Raw genomic sequence first — 13,348 nt, 5'->3', positions numbered from 1 at the left:
GTGTTTCTATATTTTAAATTTTATGGAAATTAGGGTATAAATTCAGAGCTAGATCTGTACCCTAGACATTGCGGTCATTAGGTAAAGTGGCCGCTCGTTTGCTCCACTGTGGTATCCGTGTGTCTAGCTAGGCCCGGCGTACAAGACGATTATTTTTAACTGCACAAACATCGTGGCGAGAAAGTTTTGTGGGGAGGACAAAAGTAAGTAATAGCCAATTTGCCGGACAATAAAACCATTATACGCCGCAGACGTAAGTTTCAATTACGACGGGATCTGTTTCCAGGATGCGTCTGCATTTAGGACTAATAACCGAAAATTATTGCGGCGAACCGGCGCCGTCGATGAGTTAGATATATGTATCTACTGTGGCCCAAATTACGACCTTACGCGCTTGCATCTTGATTGAATGTGATTGGATGTCAATACGTGGGGTAAATAATGTTATTCCTCAACTATATAATCTATATGATATTTTTATAGATCGCCTTGAAGCAAGTTTTCCTGTCACCTCGATAATATACTGATTTAACTAGCCCATTTATTGATGAGCCCAATGAAAAGAACAAAACTTTAATTACATTATATCTATTCAAAGGCTTCTTTACCTTCACATTTATTTATAAGGTTCAAAAAGTTTTTGTAAACAGTCGGCAAAGGCGTCCGAAGAAATTGCTTTCAATGCGGTGTCTTTTAAGTCTTGAAATTGCTTTTCTTTGATTACTATTATACGATAGTCTACCAGCTAATAAATTATAAAGTATTTAAAACAGATATTTTAGCTAAACACCCTAGTTAAGTCACAAAATCTATATGATTAGATAAAGATTATAAATAAATTATATTTCTGGTGATTCATATAGATTCTTTCCTAAGAAAATATATTGATTATGTCCACTTCAACAAATTTAAAAAATAAAATAAATTTGTTTTTTAGTTAAATAATAATTCGTCTCCGAATGGACTGAATGTCAAATGAAAAAGGCAATTAAATCGCCTTTAAGGGCACACTAAAACTGAATAAAATTATAGTAAAATAGTAAAAATAATAAAAAAAAATCAGGAACTTTGAAACATAAAAAAATCCAAGCTGATTTTAACTGTAATTTTATGTATAAAACCTTTGAATACCAAATTTAAGCTATTTTATAAATATAAAAACTTTAATTAATTAAAGATTATATATTTTATAAAATAAAAACATGCCTCTGAGAAACACATCCAGGGGCGCAGACCTTCGACGATGTTGTATTTTGGTCTTCGGTAGATGAGGCGCTATTTGGTGTAGTAGTCTAAATTTTGGCTGACCTTTTTAGAGCAGTTTCACTCAGTGAAAGCATTACTAAAGTGTGCAATCTTTACATGAACTGATAAAGACTTATTAAATGTGGGGCGTAAATTCCAGTTTGACCTGAAGTTTTGAAGTTTTACTCTAAAGATTGTGGTCTTTAGAGGCGTTGATGGGGGCCCCTCTACGAAAGATAATTTAAATATGAGGTGCAGACTCTTGGCTGACATTCTAGAGAGGTTTTTCTCCGTGAATGCAACTCTGGAAACTGCAGTCTTTAGAAACTCACATTCCGCAGGATATCCATTTGCGGGTAAAAATGGGTTGGAACGTGTTTTAAATGACAGCTTTCTGCAGTGCTACTAAGATGCCTTTGATAAAGCCGGCAAACCATGTACGCAGGCCCTTCTTGAAGCATGAGGGATAGACCCTCGTCTACAAAATAGGTGCGCATAGATCCACTATTTCGGGGCGTAGCTGAAAAAGGGCTTCTCTCACTTACGCCCTTTATATTTCTTAAAAAATAACTTTTAAGCGGTTCCGAGAAACGTTGTTACATAATTTGGCGAAGGGTCGCCAAACGCCAAAATTTACTTTTGCTTTGACAGAATATTTTATTAGGAAATAAATAATTAAATTTATATTTAATACTAAGAATAAATAAAATACAAGAACATGTTTCCTTAATGGAATAAAGAAATACCTAAATATAATATATCATGATAGCAATTTTCACCATATTTGAACAATTTAATTTAATAAAAGACCATATTTAATTAGAAAAGGCTAACGATATATTAAAAATTTTGCATGACACATCCTTAGATACTATCAGCATTTTTTTATTAAAATATTAGTAAATTAATTCACAGATTCATAAAATATTTTTTTTCTTTTTTATTAATAAAAATAAACACTAGCAAACTTTCATAGCCCAATATTATAATACATTAATGATACAAACATGCAGCTTATTTTTAATCTAAATTTATAAATTTGTATCTAAATATTGAGAACCATACAGAGCAGAAGTCAATCATCGCGTCCTGCGATCAAACGCATTCGGCTGTGTAACAAGTCGGTTATAATTCGTAGGATCGATGTACAGGGCCCCATAAACCGCTCCATATTGGGCAGTATGCGGCGCCCGGGGCGCCCCGATATTGCCACTCGTAAAAAATAACAAATTGTGTTTTTCCTACCGGCGCCATGGGGCAGCTTTCGCCGGATTACCAGACCTATTGTTTCTGACCCCCGACATCTGTACGCCGAATTTTATTATATTAGCCGACCGGCCGAACAATTTTCATAAGCGGCTGGAAAAATTCTCAAAACAACCATCCACATATAAAATAAATGCAGCGGGGAACACCTGAGGTGATTTGTCACCGGGAGAAGAAGGAGGGACGTGAGTTTCCAAAGTCGCATCAAAACTTGGATCCCGCAATTGCAGGGAGATAATGGAGAGTTTCTGCCAGATCTTTCGGAAAAGCATCGGCATTAAAACGCGGAGCGCGATGTAGAATCACCAATTTTTGTCAGTAATTGAGGGGACGTTTGCTCGAGAGCAATTATGAGAGGATGTTTGTTGGGGTGTGCACGTACCCTAGCGACACCTGATATGTAAGGGAGGAAATGTATAGTATCGTTTTGCCGACAAAACTGCACAGTTTCCCTCAAGTGCGCAGCGAAAGTTTATTATAGCGAGGGATATTCGAATTAACCAATAAAATCGAAATAACTCCGAGCGGGTCCGAACATCTGTCACGAATGACCCCAAATAAATTACGTTCAATGAAATCCGTACGCATTAAGACAATAAATTAAGTTATATGTTATTCTAGGAATAATGGATAAACTCAGTTGTTAATTGTACGTAAACTACAGTCTCTGCTATATATAAATTAAATTTAAATTAGTAATAAATATATTTTTTTATTATCAAATAATACAAATAATCAGAATTTCTAAAAACAGTTTATTCTACAAAGCTGTTTATTTTTCATTTTTTTAGATATTGTGGATTTAATTTTAATTTAAATAAAAAATAAATATTGATAGATAATGTTTTTGGGCTCTGTATTTCATACAAGTATGAATGAAAAAAATGTATTTTTCATATAAAAATAGTGGAAAGCTGCTTAGTATTTTTTTTATAAAATTATATTTTTTGCTGTAATGTCTGGAATCTAATCATTTATGTAATTAGTTTACTTTTGCTAGGTGTTTTTGTGTTGTAACTAATTTAATAATTTTTAATGTTGTACATTTTAATATAATGAAAACTAAAATCTAGAAATCTCAGAATTTAGAAGTGAAATATTTATTATTTATTAAAAAGCTGTATGTATATTTATACATTTTTGTAAAATAATAAAAAAAAAATTGTAGTAGGTCATCATTTTTTATCTTTGAACTATGACATAGTGTCTGTTAAAATACAACAATATTATTCTTATGTATCATATTCAACTAAGTATATTTTAAAAAGTCGATTATGAAAATAAATATATTTAGCTTTTATTTTTTGATCAAGAAGCATAATAAAAAATATAACAATATTATAACAAGTAAAAAAAAGTAATAAGTATTTTTTTTGACAGCTTCTTAATTTTATTTCAAGTTAATGTTAATTATGTATTATGATTAAATATGCACAAGTAATGAATATATAACACAGTTTATTTACACTACTTTAATGAATTTTAGTATATTTTTTTCAGCTACGTGTGATGCATAGCTTTTTTATTAATTCGATGGGATCATAATCAATAGCATTTTTAAGGTACAAAAAAGAATAATCCAATGTTTGTATAGTAATACATTAATTATATATTTTTTTATGTTGTTTTTTGTAATTAGCAATTTTAATAAATAAATAAACAACATTAAAAGTATAAATTTGACTACAAAAAATAATTTGTCAGGACCACCTTCCTGATCGTTGCTATGAAATTTGTTGCAAGAACTTATAAAGCCAAAAGCTTATAAAAGTAGTTATTTTAACACACTTCTGCCGGAAACATTCACCAGAAACTTCAGCCAAAACATGGCACTTTGCTTCAGACTAAAAAAAATCAAGAATGCCAAAAATGTAAGCTATGCTGAATATAAACCGAAACAACTCTTAAAAGCGCGAGAAAGTATCGTCATTTAACTTTTCGTTACTCTGGCTAAGATGTCACCACGTGACGCAGATTACGTAGAGAACAAAACGTATCTAAATGCATAATAAAATCTTTACGACAAAAATAATCTTGTGTATTATAATAATGATAGATTACATTAAATTTAGAAACAGGACTAAATAAGATCAAGCGTTAAACGTACCGCGTGTGAGATTTCACAGCCGAGAATTCTCTTCTCTTTCTCTTCAGCAGGAAGCCGTTTAACCTTTCACCGACACCTGACACGTTTCCGTCCAGAGGGGACCCGATGAGGGCCTCGGGGGCCCTCAGGGCGCCTCCGTGTATGCCGAAGCAATTAATAAAACAAACGCGTTTATCCCAAGAGTGGTCCCCCGGGGCGGTCAAGCAGAACAATACTGTGCGAGACTCGATCCGCCGAGAAACCAACTGGGACCAGATAAGGATGTAATTATATAAGTACTGCTATATATAGAGAAAGATCAAGACGTTCTCTGAACTTCTTGAGCTCTCTATATAAGGAGCGTATGTATCCAAAGTGGAATTGAAATCGTCGCAATCCACTGTCTGGAGTCTCTGAGGTGAGATTAAGTTTGTCCGAATGAAAAAGTTAATACGTATATAGGTAGATATTGTATTTAATTACACAAATATAGAAAGACTTCATTGAAATAAAAATTAGTTCGTTTTATCTCTTAATAAAGATATATTTCTCTGATTTATTATACTGAACAATAATCCGTATTTAATTTTGAGATCGTTTAACGTTGAGTTTTGACCTCTAGGTTTTAAATATAAATTGAAAGTAAAATATTTTGTATAAAAACCGCAAAAATGCTCAGATTGATCTATCTGATCTAAATTAATGATACATTTTAAATATTAATATTTTTTGTAAAGCAGAATTTTAATGAAAGTGATATGACCTCAGGCATATAAGTTTCTAATCATAAATATGCTGACGGTAAGAATTTCTAATTATAACAAAAAAGTTTTAGATATACTAGTAAAAATGCTTTGCGAGAGATAAAAGAACATCGTTTGTCAGGAGATATAATAGATCACGACCCTCAAAGACGAAGAATTCTCCTTAATGGTAAAGAAGACAGTTAGGGATGCACAACTATTAGTTATGCTATGATAGTTTAAAAAAATGGTAATTAAACGCTCAAAGTGTGGTAGGTTATTTATGGATCGATCTGTCTCGTTGTTGCATCTGGTGGCGCCGCGGTCGCGCAACTTGCATCCCTCGGGATCATTTGTATTCTTGAGACGCGCTCAGGGATAAAGTCGGAAGTTGGGGATGCAAGGGAGGAAGTGCAACCGATGCTGTGCCGCTGAGACAGGTGTCTTCAATCCCTGGCGCGCGGGCAACTTTTGTCGTAAATTGAAATGTAAGATGTAATATAATGGAGACATGGATAATAATAGTATAGCATCTTATGTTAGTCGTCTGATGGTACAGGTTCATGGATTTCTAATATAATATATATTACTTTTTCAGTACATTCATATTTTGATGATCATATGTCGAAAATGTCTGAAAAACTAAGCAGGAGATATTCGAAAAAAAAATATATGTTCTTCGCAAGAAATCAGGGTTTGATTTGCTTCAAAAGAATTCACCAGAAATAAATCCGATTCATATTTTTTATATTATAAAGATTTTTCAAAGTTAAACTGAGGGTTTATAAATTGTATTTATTGTTCTATGCAATATGCTATTTTTTGTCCAGATTATAAAGCGCGTTCGATGCATACGTTGTTCATCGCTTTCAAAGCTTTTACCAAGAACGGGGCAACTACTTTCGCTAGTGTCGAGGTCTGGGTACGAGCGATACAATCGCCCCGCGAGACACACTTTTTATTATTCCGGAGGTGTCCTAGCAGCGCGTCACTCTATGGGGGAGATCCTCTCTCTAATCGGAAAACCTCGGGAAAGCCGAGCCGGTCACGTGCCGGGCTTTTCCTCGAGAACGGAGGGATGTACCAACGCCAACTACCCGACCCTCTGCGATTACGTAGGGGGAGGGGCGTTGAGTTTTTTGAGGGACCGATTTACGCGGAAAACGTTGTGGTAGAACTGCAAGAAATTTGATTAAACAAAATAAATTTTCCAAAAGTTTTACACAATAATGTATTAAATATTACTAATATTATTGGTTGTGGTATATTAAACTGTATATGATAGAATTTTTTTCTTTACTAATAAATATTTATTTGTTACGAAACGATCACAGAAAACAATATATCACTTAAAGATAAATAGCACAGTAAGGTCACAATATTCCCGTTACACAATTCAACCTCGTAGATATCCATCAAGCAAATGTCACTTTCTAAAGTCGTATACGTATTTAGTTATTCTAAGAAGCAAGTGCAACGATTGGTTGGATGATCGCTGCATGATTGTGATTGGTCAGTAAGCCATTAAGTCTGGACTCCAATGAGGAGAAGGTAGTCACCTGGCAGACGCCCGCCCGCGGACAACATACTGTCATGGACGTTCGCAACAGAGAGAGATCAACCTCCGCTGCCACACCAACCAGAACTAAGGATCTTTAAATGGACAACATCCATGCGCCAGCTTTTCCACCACTGTTCAGATAAAACATTTCGCAAAAACTTTTCAAAAAAATCGCATTTCCAAAAACTATCAAATCGAGAATTTTCATTTTCATAAAGCTTTTTTAGTTAAAAAATTGTACGAATATTTTTTTACAACCGCTGCATAAGAAAGGGTGTGTCAGTGCCAGATTTTTAACATATGCATGTTTCTAAAAGAAGTTGAAAATACTTGAATGGCAAAAAATTTCACAACTTATATAATCGGCCTTCTCTTTGCATTGGCAATCTAAAAACTACATTAATAATTAGATAATAAGAAACCACTTTGCGTGAGAATAAGTAGATTACAAATATATATGGGGGTTATTCACAGAATTACGAGTCGGTGAACTTAAATCTCGTTTTTTCAATAATCCAAAAAAAAACTTTTTATCCTTGTCTTGTTCGTAATATGAAAATGTAAAGTAGCAACAGTAATTTGCAACAACAATTTTCTCTACGACTCGGGTATAAATACGGAAGCCCGGAATTCCCTCGTAAATTGACGCTTTGTATTCCTTTAATAAATAATCTAATATTTTACAAGTTGAATTAACCATAAATTAATTAAATATTATAAATAATTTGCCCATAAAATATGAGAGTAAATTTGATTAAATTAAAATTTATATTTCGATAAACTATTATTCAAATCTTGATGCTGTATAATTTTGGCGATGATTCGTGAATTTAATGAGTTGATTAGGGAATTGATATTATTTTAATATACAACAATTTATAAAAAAAATATATGTATTAAAATTTGAGTTGAAAAATAATAATTTTCAAGCAAATTTTCTTTAGCAAAGATGATATTATTAAAGATAGGGCGCAAGATGTTAATGATATTACTCAGCTGTGAGCAATTTCGGACAATATTTATGACTGAAGGGTCTTGAAAATTCCTTGACACCCTCGCCGAACAAGGGTCTTTCACCTAGCGGCTATTAACGCCTGCAAATTTCGCATTTTCAAAAGCGCATCTGCTAATCCGAATTACTAAATCGATAATCACCACAACCGCACTGACCATAAACCATTAACCGTAAGCTTTCAATCAACAAGAGTGACGTGTACACGAGAGATACCCTTCACATCATCAAGCAAACAGTTCCACGCGTTATCCATCACGAGCGATAGACGGTAAGCCGATACTCCTTCAGCGACTTGTCAAATCTAAGACTGAAGAAGAAGACGTTTAACCGTTGCCACCTGGCGGTAATATTATACAACTGAGGATTTCTCTCTCTGTCTACAATAACAGCCGGGTTTATCTGTGTATACCGACGAAAAGCTGAAACGGGGAACGGGCGCGTTGTCGCAATAAAAGGGTGTTGCTAAGGAGTCGGGTGACTTTTATATCTGGAAAAGTTTATTATTTATTTCTTTTATGATGTCTCTCCCAGCTGGTAGCGAGGGGTGGGCTATATTGTTTGGGGTAGGCTTGAAAAACACCTAGCACTTAAGGTGTTGCTGAGGAGCGAAAACAGAAATCGAGTAGAGAGGATATTAAAAAAATGTGGGAAAGCTGCGGGCGGAAGACTTTATTATGGATATTTTTAAAGTTTTAAGAGAAATTCTATGGAAGGCACAACTGAAAAAATATTTTACCCAGTTGGTTAGAGAGTCTCGCGTAACAAGAATAATAAAAAGGGTTTACCATAATTACTTATGCGTTCAAAACATAAACAATAAATTACGGGCAATGTTTTTGATAGTAATATAAATATAATAATATTTAAAATATGTTAATAAAAAAACTATTGCATTGTATATGAATTATTTTAAATTAAAGTTTCGTATTAAATTTGATTAATGGACAACGATCAAGTGAGATCTTTTAATGGTGTTGTAAATAAACAATATTCAATATGTAAAGCTAATGATAGCACATACTATCACTATTATAATTAGTTTTGTTATTGGTTTTAATTAGCATATCTTATGCATGTTCTTGTCATTTCAAAGTGTAATTATAGGTTTATCAGAAAGATAGTTTCCGTCCATTTTATAATACGAAACGCAAGGCATGCAAGTGCTGCCGATATTATAATGTGGAACTCTAGAATAATAAAATATTATAAGTGAAACAAAAAGAAATCCAAAAATGATTGTATTTAAAGTGGTTCCATGACAAAACGCTCAACGACATAATGTACACGCAACAGAACGTTCACGGACAAAATGTTCACACTACAAAACGTTCATGATTAAAACGTTCGCGGACAAAACGTTCACGCGACATAATGTTCATCCACAGAACATTCACCAAAAAAATGTTAAAAATGAGTAATTCAATGTGATCTGAACGAGTTAAATCAACCGTTAATATTCGTTAACCATTTATTTTTTGGCATAAATATTTGCTATACACGGAAGGAGATATGCGATAGTTTAGAGCGGTGCGCTCCAAAAAGGACTATAAAGGGGGATTTTACATATAAACCTATTCGCCGACAAGACATTGATCCATAAAACGATTTTACGATAAAATTTCGATGAAATCGATGATTTTTTTTGTAGAAAAAAATAGATTTGAATGTATTATGGGTGAATAATATATTTGTCGCGAATATTCAAGTCAGTTCATCATATGATCATTTGGATATTATTAACTAAGATATTGAAGAAATAATTTCATAATTATAAACCAAATATCTGCAGAGATAATTAAATATTATAAGACAAGTTAAGTACTTTTAAACAGACATTGAATTTTTTTTTATATTTTTATGATAATTTTATTGCACATTTTTTTAGTTATAATATCGATGTTAGTGCTTGTTACAAAAAATTAAAAATATTGAATAAAAATAATATTTTACAAAGTAAATTATATTTGAAGTGTAAAAAGGATATTTCTATAATTTTTTTATCTAAAGAAAGCTCAATCAACAAGGACATGTTGACATGTTGATTGGTCTGATTTCCTCCTTTTTTTTTTTACTATTTTATTAATATTACGCTAAAAAAAATTTCAAACAGCAAAATTCTGACCATAGATGATCAATATATACATGTATATATATATATATATATATATATATATATATATATATATATATATATATATATATATATATATAAAAAAAAATAATATCTGTATATATAACACGTAAATTTGCCAACTCCACTTTTGGGTGAAAATGACCTAACAATGTCATCTTGTACCTTTAATAAAAATACTCCAAAATATCCAATTAAACACCAAAATTTCATATCAAGAAAACTGACATATTGTTTTATTTTCTTGTTTTCAAGTTGTCTATTTAGTTTTTTTGTTTCTCCTGTAAAATTGTCAAAAATTTTTATGCTTTAGGCCATATGTTAATATGATTTTAATTAAAAAATATATTATAATTCTATTAATAATTTACATTGGTATGATATACTTAAATTTCTAATAATAACACAAATTTTCCCTTGAAAATAAAGAAAAATATTAAGCAATAAGAATTAAAAGTAAAACATACATATTTAACAAGCAAACAATTACCTATGTCCTATGTGGAATTTTCGTGTGCGTAATTTCACCCCTCCTGCGCTATTTATGATATATTATATAAATGGCAAAAATTAAATGGTCTGAATTTAAACCATCTTTGGGTAAGAATAAAAATCAAATCTCGGTCAGAATATTATTAACAGTCTGATTATAATTATATTATTTAAGGGTCAGATTAGATAGCAAATGGTTAGAATAAAAATAGCATACCATTAGAATAAAAATAAAGGAGGTCAGAATTGAAATAATTAATGGTCATAATTATAGTTTTCAGGATCAGAATATGGTTATATTGGAACCACACAGAGCCAAGTTTGTATGGGATCCTTTCTTGAAACTCGCGTAATTACTGTGACCAAAAGTGATTATTTTACAATAGTGCGATTACACAAAAACTCTCGTTACGACTAGAATTTAAGAGTTCCCTCATAAATAGCACGCAAAGATTCTCTGGTGCATCACCGACAATAGGGAATATTCATATTAATTTTTAGCTTCAAGTGGTAAATTTAAAAGTTCTATAATTTTAAAATTTACAGGACAAAAAACTTTGCTCGGCTTAACTTATTCACTTAAATGTAGGGTTCGCCTGCAGTATTGATACGCTTTTTATGTTTTATTGTGTGCGAGAAAAGTAACATTATGAGATTGTGCTGATTTATTTGTGACATGCCCAAATGCTCAGACCAACCCAAACGCGAGTTTCCGATTTTTTTTTATACCGCTAGCGTCCGTGATGTGCGGATGTGAGGTAAGCATATTTGTTGTTTAACATTTAAAGGGACGAAATAAAATATTTAAACCAATCTTAATGCATCGCTGATCCATTAAGGCCGAAAAAATAAAAAAAATATTACCTTGCAAGTTCTCGATGGGCAGCACGAAGTCGCACATTTGCACGTTCAGCTTCGTGTTCTGCACGTGCCAGTCTGGCGTGCACTTCGCTTCGTGCCACGTCGGCATCGCGGGATACACCTTCTTCTCTCTGAAACAAACAATAAAAATTAGCATCTCTACAATTTTCTATATCAAGTTTTCAAATTAACATTCTCCGCTTGAGCCGCTTCGATCTCGTGCCACCGCAATAACAATCGGAATCAAACAAAAGGGCCCGTGCATTATGATTCATTCTCGTGTACCCACCAAAACGAGGGTACGCCCTCTCCACTGACAAGCCGTCACTTCCGTTTGGTGAAAATTTTGGCAAATATTTGCCAGAGCGGTTCCTCTGTCGGCCGAAACGTGAAGCTTAAACCAACACGGGGATAAGTCACCATGACACACAGAGACACGCCGAAGGGCGATAAATAAATGTACCTGTCTCTCGACAAATATACCTACCCTAACCCCCGAGAATATATTTGCACTATCGCGGGGACGTCAATTGGTAGCAGTACAGAGAAGATAAGAACACGAGTTAGTTACGAACTTGACAGCTGGCGACAGATGGCTCGTGAGTCATTCAAAGTGACCTGAACGAATTAAGTCATTCGTTGGTTTTAGTCTTGAACCATTTATTTTTTGGCATAAATATTTGCTATACACGGGGAAAGTCCACGGAGGGAGATAAGCGATGGTTTAGAGCGGTGCGCTCCAAAAAGGACTGTAAAGGGGGATTTTGCAGATAAACCTAAATAGATGGTTTCCCCTGAACTTACATTATTTGCTTAAATTAGTTCGTCAATATTGGCTGTGCGCACTGGAGAGATGCAGCGTTGCAACTATGCATATTAAAAAAAAAATAATAATTAATATATAGAGTAAATACAAAATACTCAGTACTATATATTAATGGATTTCTATATTCAATACCAATTGAAATATAATTTATTTTTATTTTAAAATTTGATTCCAAAAGTCTCTGTAATAAGTTCTGAAAATTGACTCTTATTATATTGAAAAATATATTTTATCAATAATATGTTTTGATATATGAATATAAGAAAATATATGTACATATATAAAAATATGTGATGGTGATTATATAAAGCTATAAGTATAAAATAATAGCTTTTTGAAAGTAATTATGTTTATATTTACTTCATTGCATTTTTACATAGCAATGTAAGTAAAAGAAACTCGAAGGTGATGCCATATAAATGCAACATAAAACATTATTAAAATATGTTAATGCAATTATGCATATTTTGCCATAAAAACTTTACAACACATATGATATTTCGTCCCGTTTTATGACTGTTTGAATTTTATTGCTGCTAAAATAAGAAATGTAGATTTCGGATGCTTCTCCGCATACATATTTATATAGTGAACAGTAAAGTTTATATTGCCATCATTAAATAATCAATGTGTAGGGTTGTCTCAAAAGTTCATCCAAATGTTTTAGTTATTTTTAAATATATCTATCTAAATGACTAAATAGAAGTCGTTAATCAACGAATCAATGATCTGATTCTAGCGATAATTAAATCGTAGGATGTTCTGGGTAGTAATATTATAAGCAAAAAGTTGTAGAACACCTTGTATGTGTTAAATCCCCGTAGGATTTCCTCGTGTGTGAGAATCGCCAAGAAAGGGTGGTATTTTATATTTTTCTTTTTTTTCCTCGAGCGCTAAACAAAACCGGCCAAATCCTAATGCGTTTAGATAAAACTGAAAGTATTGAAGTCTTCCGCCGTGAAACGGACAAGGGCGCCACCATCGCCGCTTTCAATCTGACAAACAGCTCCCCGAGTAAAAAAGGTCCCGGGGGATCCTAGGGCTGCGAGGGGTCCTGTGCGGATTACCCGAAATCGGCAAACAAAATGCAGCCGAATCCTAGACAGCTTACCGTTGATTGAC

At 33.0% G+C, this 13,348-nt stretch overlaps 1 protein-coding gene across 3 annotated transcripts in view; it reads right to left on the bottom strand.

Annotated features, from left to right (window-relative positions):
- Positions 1 to 13,348, bottom strand: part of LOC148236463 (uncharacterized) — a 415,732-nt gene that overhangs the window by 104,295 nt on the left and 298,089 nt on the right. For all 3 annotated transcript variants that reach the window (XM_088182944.1, XM_088182945.1, XM_088182946.1), the window contains one exon: positions 11,404 to 11,531. In XM_088182944.1, coding sequence (XP_088039070.1) covers positions 11,404 to 11,531 — 128 coding nt within the window. The remainder of the gene's footprint in view (positions 1 to 11,403; positions 11,532 to 13,348) is intronic.

The sequence above is a fragment of the Plectrocnemia conspersa genome, unplaced genomic scaffold (genome assembly GCF_051122295.1).
Source record: "Plectrocnemia conspersa isolate PC_06_02 unplaced genomic scaffold, ASM5112229v1 ptg000003l, whole genome shotgun sequence".
Classification (NCBI taxonomy): Eukaryota; Metazoa; Arthropoda; class Insecta; order Trichoptera; family Polycentropodidae; genus Plectrocnemia; species Plectrocnemia conspersa.
Note: the sequence above shows the minus strand (reverse complement) of the source record. Positions and strands in the feature narration are given on the sequence as shown.